This window comes from Condylura cristata, unplaced genomic scaffold (genome assembly GCF_000260355.1).
Source record: "Condylura cristata isolate star-nosed mole 26May11 unplaced genomic scaffold, ConCri1.0 scaffold00037, whole genome shotgun sequence".
In the NCBI taxonomy this organism is placed as follows: domain Eukaryota; kingdom Metazoa; phylum Chordata; class Mammalia; order Eulipotyphla; family Talpidae; genus Condylura; species Condylura cristata.
The window spans coordinates 6,334,753-6,339,353 of record NW_004567138.1 but is presented as its reverse complement, the minus strand read 5'-3'; the positions used below and the strand labels follow the sequence as shown (position 1 = coordinate 6,339,353).

The following is a 4,601-nucleotide window of genomic DNA, read 5'->3' as shown; positions in this document are numbered from 1 at the left end:
AAAAAAAAAAGAAAGTGAAAGGATATGCCACAGATGATATCTACAATATGTGAAGTATAAAGGAGTAACATATAGAACACTTCTCATACTCCCACAAGTAATTTTTAAAAATTCAACAGGAAGAAGAACTTCAACAGTATTCCACAAAGATGGAAAAGCCAATTGGCTGACATGTCTATATTTTTCAATGTTCAACATTATTAGTAATCATGAAAATGCAAATAAAAACCACTTTGAAATGCCATCTCCACCAATAGATTGGCAACAATTTTAAGTTTGACTATACTGGAAATACAGAGAACAACCATGTGTCTCCATTACTGGTGGGAGTTTAGTGCTGTACACCGTTTTGGGAGCAAAGTTTGGCATCTACTACAATTTTAATATGCACACACCTGTGATCCAATCATTGAACTCCTAGGTACATATCCTGAAATAATTCTTGAACATGTGCACCAAAAAACATATTCTAAATACTTACAGTAGAAATGTTCATGAAAACAAAACATGGGGAAAACTCTAATCTCTCATCAATAATAACATGGATAAGCTATGGCAAATTCATTCAATGAAACACTATGAATGGCCATAATTTTTCCACATCCATCACCATGGATAAAATTAAAAGCATAATGCTGAGGAAGGAAGAGCAAATCATAGAACATAAACTTAAGTCTAATAAATAAAGTTTAAAACAGGGCAAAAGTAAGCTACACATTGTTTAGAGAGATGCTTGAGATTAAACTTTCCAAATAAAAGGGAGTAACACAAAGATCAGGATAAAGATTGCCATCCCAGGGTATGAGTCAAAGAAGGGGCACATGGGAGCTTTAAGGTCTTGACAGTGTCAGATGGCTTATGTTGGGTGTGACATTAAGGTGTTCAAGCTCATTATTACTGCATTTCAGGAAGCAAGTGAGGGTTAAAGGAAAGAGTAAGTTTGAGAGTCAGAAAGCCTTTGAGAGTGAAACTGGAAAGTAAAGAATCCTAAATCTGGCTGGCAAGATGAGAAGAAAGTAGGGCAATTGCCAAAAGAGGTAAAATGAACTGATTAAAATGAACATGTTTAAATACCAATGAAAAGGCACCACTAGGTTTGGAGAAATCGAACATATAGGCAAATAAAGAAATCATTCATAGAATGAATTTCATAAGGAGGGTAGTGGGATAAAATTCAGAAAGAGCACATGTAGAAAAGGGTACCATTTAGGCTTTATATGTCAAATCTACACAAAAGGAGCAAAGCAAGAAACAAGAACTTTCAAAGGCCTTTCTCCCCCATCAAAGTCATTCCCCAGAGAAACAGGCATTATTCACATCTAGAACACAGCAAATGGGCAAAGAAGAGAAATGAGGTAAGAAAGGCCTCAGATAATCTCATTAAGTACAGACTGGATTCCCTAAGAATAGTGAAGAGTTAATATTTAACTATTCAAATCACTGATGGCTAAGTTCACAAATACAAATTACTTTTTAGAAAAGTCCACATTAAAGATTCATTCTTAAAGAAGTTTCATTCTTCATCATATAAATTCAAAACAGTATAATCTTAAAGTTTAACTCAACCTTGTTTCCAATATTTATTAAAATATTCAATAGCATTTAATATGCCTGAAATTCATTCTTTTTTCACTTACGAAACAAAATAGGAAAAATCACCTTCTACTTACTTAATGGAGTTTCTAAAGTGATCTTCAGCTGGATTTTTTACAGTACAGCTATTCAGGAGCCATAAGTCTGCATCTGATGCATCATCTATTAAAAAATATACATATATTATCACAATTAATCATACAAAAATCCCCAAGAGCTTATTCAAGTGGCATCAGGACTGATGGGAAGGGCAGAGAGAGTCCATGGACAGAATCAAGTTCATAGGCAACCACAATATAATAGGCAATGGTTATAATATGGCTGTATTTGTGAGAAATATAAAAAATACATAATCGGAGCTCTATCTTCACATGAAATACAAAGAGGATATACATTGTGTTCCTGTATTTTAAGTGCTTGAGAGTGTTTAATAAGGTCCTAAAACTAAAGTGAAACTGCCCTGATCTTAGCTCTATGAAATTAATTGCTTCCTTTTTTTTTTAACATTTATCTCATCTATGCATACAGATCTGGGGTACAGGCCAGAGGTACAGGGGTGGTGAGAGGATCCACCAGAGACAGAGTGGGAAGCAGAACAGGCAGATTGACAAAGTGCACTGCTGAGGGGAGCAGAGGAAGAGAAAGGAGAGGTCTGCTACGCCATGTGAGTCACCTCCCTGGCCAGGAATTGAACCCATACTGAAGCAGCCACAGCTAGCTTCATAGTGCTGCGCTCCAACCCATTGCGCCACCAGGGAAGGCCATAATTGCTCCTTTTTTTTTTTTTAATGTGGGCTATGTTTTACTATTTTTTTTCAGAAACATTTTTTATATTCCTCTGCTTAAGAAGTTATTAAAAATGTCTTCCTTGAAAAACAATGATTTGCCTCAAATCATCATATATACGATAGTGAATTCAGTAGCAATGTAAAGCAACTCAAACCCATAAGTTATTGAAATAAACTTCTATATGTCTGAAGTTGCTGATGCTATTCCAACTATCTGTGGTTTTGACAGACTTATACAATAAAAGAGGATTACCACAATAAGGGAAAACCCAAACTGAAAATGGTGACACCCTCAAAAAAACCTAAAGAACTAAGAGATCACGTGGGTTGTTTCTGTGCACATTGTTTACCTGGAAGGGAGCTTTGAGTAAGAGCATTACACGAGACAGAAGCAAAATTTCTAATAACTTGGCAAAAACAATTCTTCCCAACATTTTGGCATAAAACAGCAAAATATTTTATGAAGAGGCAAGACCAAAAATTTACTGAAACTGCAGAGATAAGGGAAGCTCCTTATTACTAGTTAGCAGCTGAATGCCCAGATGCCTCCTAACAGTCTCGTCCTTCCAACCATTCCCACAACCCTTCTTTATGACCTACTTCCCACATAGCATCAGAGTGGCCTTTTATAAAACAGTCATTCTGCTGTGCAAACTCAGAAATGATGTGTAATCACCTAACTTCTAATTCCTTCCAACTACTCTCCACATGCTCCCTAATAGAGCATTCACTAAGGTACACCTGATCCCAGTACTGTTTCAGTCCCTGGTAATTTTCAGACGGTGCTCAAGGCCCACTCAATTGAGTCATCACCCCATTCTCAGTATTCATTTCTCCCTGTGTTCATCTGTCCCACAATCACACCAAATCCCCTGGAACCCCTAAAGTTTGTGCTATTCCATTTGTCTGGAATACCTTATTGTGTTTACAGAACTATTAATCATACCCTTAACCTAACTAGCCACCTAGTTAAGTCCTACTTGCCCTTCAGTGTCAGCTTGAGGCCTTTTAACCAGCCTCTTCTCTCCACTCCCATGGCCTATACACACACTGTTCAAGCAGTATACAATTCTGCATTAAAATCATTCCATTTTCCAGTCTGCTAGTATTACTATTATTTTCAAAAACAACATTTTTATCTGCTACTCTTTTAGTGTCCAGAGCCTATCACAGTGATGAAAACAAACATTCAAATAGCCATAAACACTAAACAGGGTGCAAGCTGGTACAAGAAAAAAGATGACAGAAGAAAAACAGGGTGGGGGACCACCCAAATGTGTTGCTTCTACCCACCTCCTAATACTCTGGAGATCAGGCTAAGCCTCTTAAATAAACTTCAGTAAGTTCTAACATTTAAAAAAAATATTATGCCTTTATCTTCTTCACAACTCCATCTCCTGCACTTATTACAATGTCTGGTACATGGGCGATACTTATTAAATATTTCCTAAGAGAATGCTCAATTTTAAAAGACAAAGGAGTAATATATTTTCGATTAAGGTATAGATCTATTAATAATAACAATAGACAGATTGTAGATTTATTTAAACAAATTCCTAAAAACAAATACCCATCTATGCCAGGTGTTAGCTTTGTGTTCTAGCACTTCTAATCAATCACTTTATCAGATAATCCTCACTGTACTCAAACAAAAGTCCTTACAAGAAATATTTCAGCAATAAATAAAGCATGCTATTCTACTTTGTCTGGAAATGTGCCAATGTTGAAAGGTCCCGACTGAAAATATAGCAAATACTGTATTTGGTGAACCAGTCATTACAATCAACAGGGTTTCTAAGAATATATCAACATCAAAATTACTTAACATTTTGGCAACCACTCTCAAGCCGGAATGCCCCTCCTCCTAGAACACAGGAGTTTCTTACTCAATTATTTCTGAACGCAGTTTTGTGTTGCTACATTTTACCTAACCTTGTAAAATGATGGTTCTCCTTACAAGCATAAAAAGTCAACTACCAAAACTCAATGAGGATCTCTACATACATACCAAACTCTGTTCTACTGCTAAGGATATGACTATGAATAACTCTACCCCTAAGAACTTTACAGTATTGTAGAAGAAGACAGATTAAAAACAAGCAAAAAAAAAAAAACAACGGGCCCTCCCTGGAGGCACAGCAGGTTAAAGCACAGCACTAAGAAGCTAAAGCCACTTCAGCTTGAGTTCCAGCCCCGCCCGGGAGGTGACCCACATGGCGC

At 36.6% G+C, this 4,601-nt stretch overlaps 1 protein-coding gene across 2 annotated transcripts in view; it reads right to left on the bottom strand.

The window, feature by feature from the left end:
- Positions 1–4,601, bottom strand: part of CDKAL1 (CDK5 regulatory subunit associated protein 1-like 1) — a 604,990-nt gene that overhangs the window by 506,934 nt on the left and 93,455 nt on the right. For both annotated transcript variants that reach the window (XM_004693314.2, XM_012732965.1), the window contains one exon: positions 1,671–1,755. In XM_004693314.2, coding sequence (XP_004693371.1) covers positions 1,671–1,755 — 85 coding nt within the window. The remainder of the gene's footprint in view (positions 1–1,670; positions 1,756–4,601) is intronic.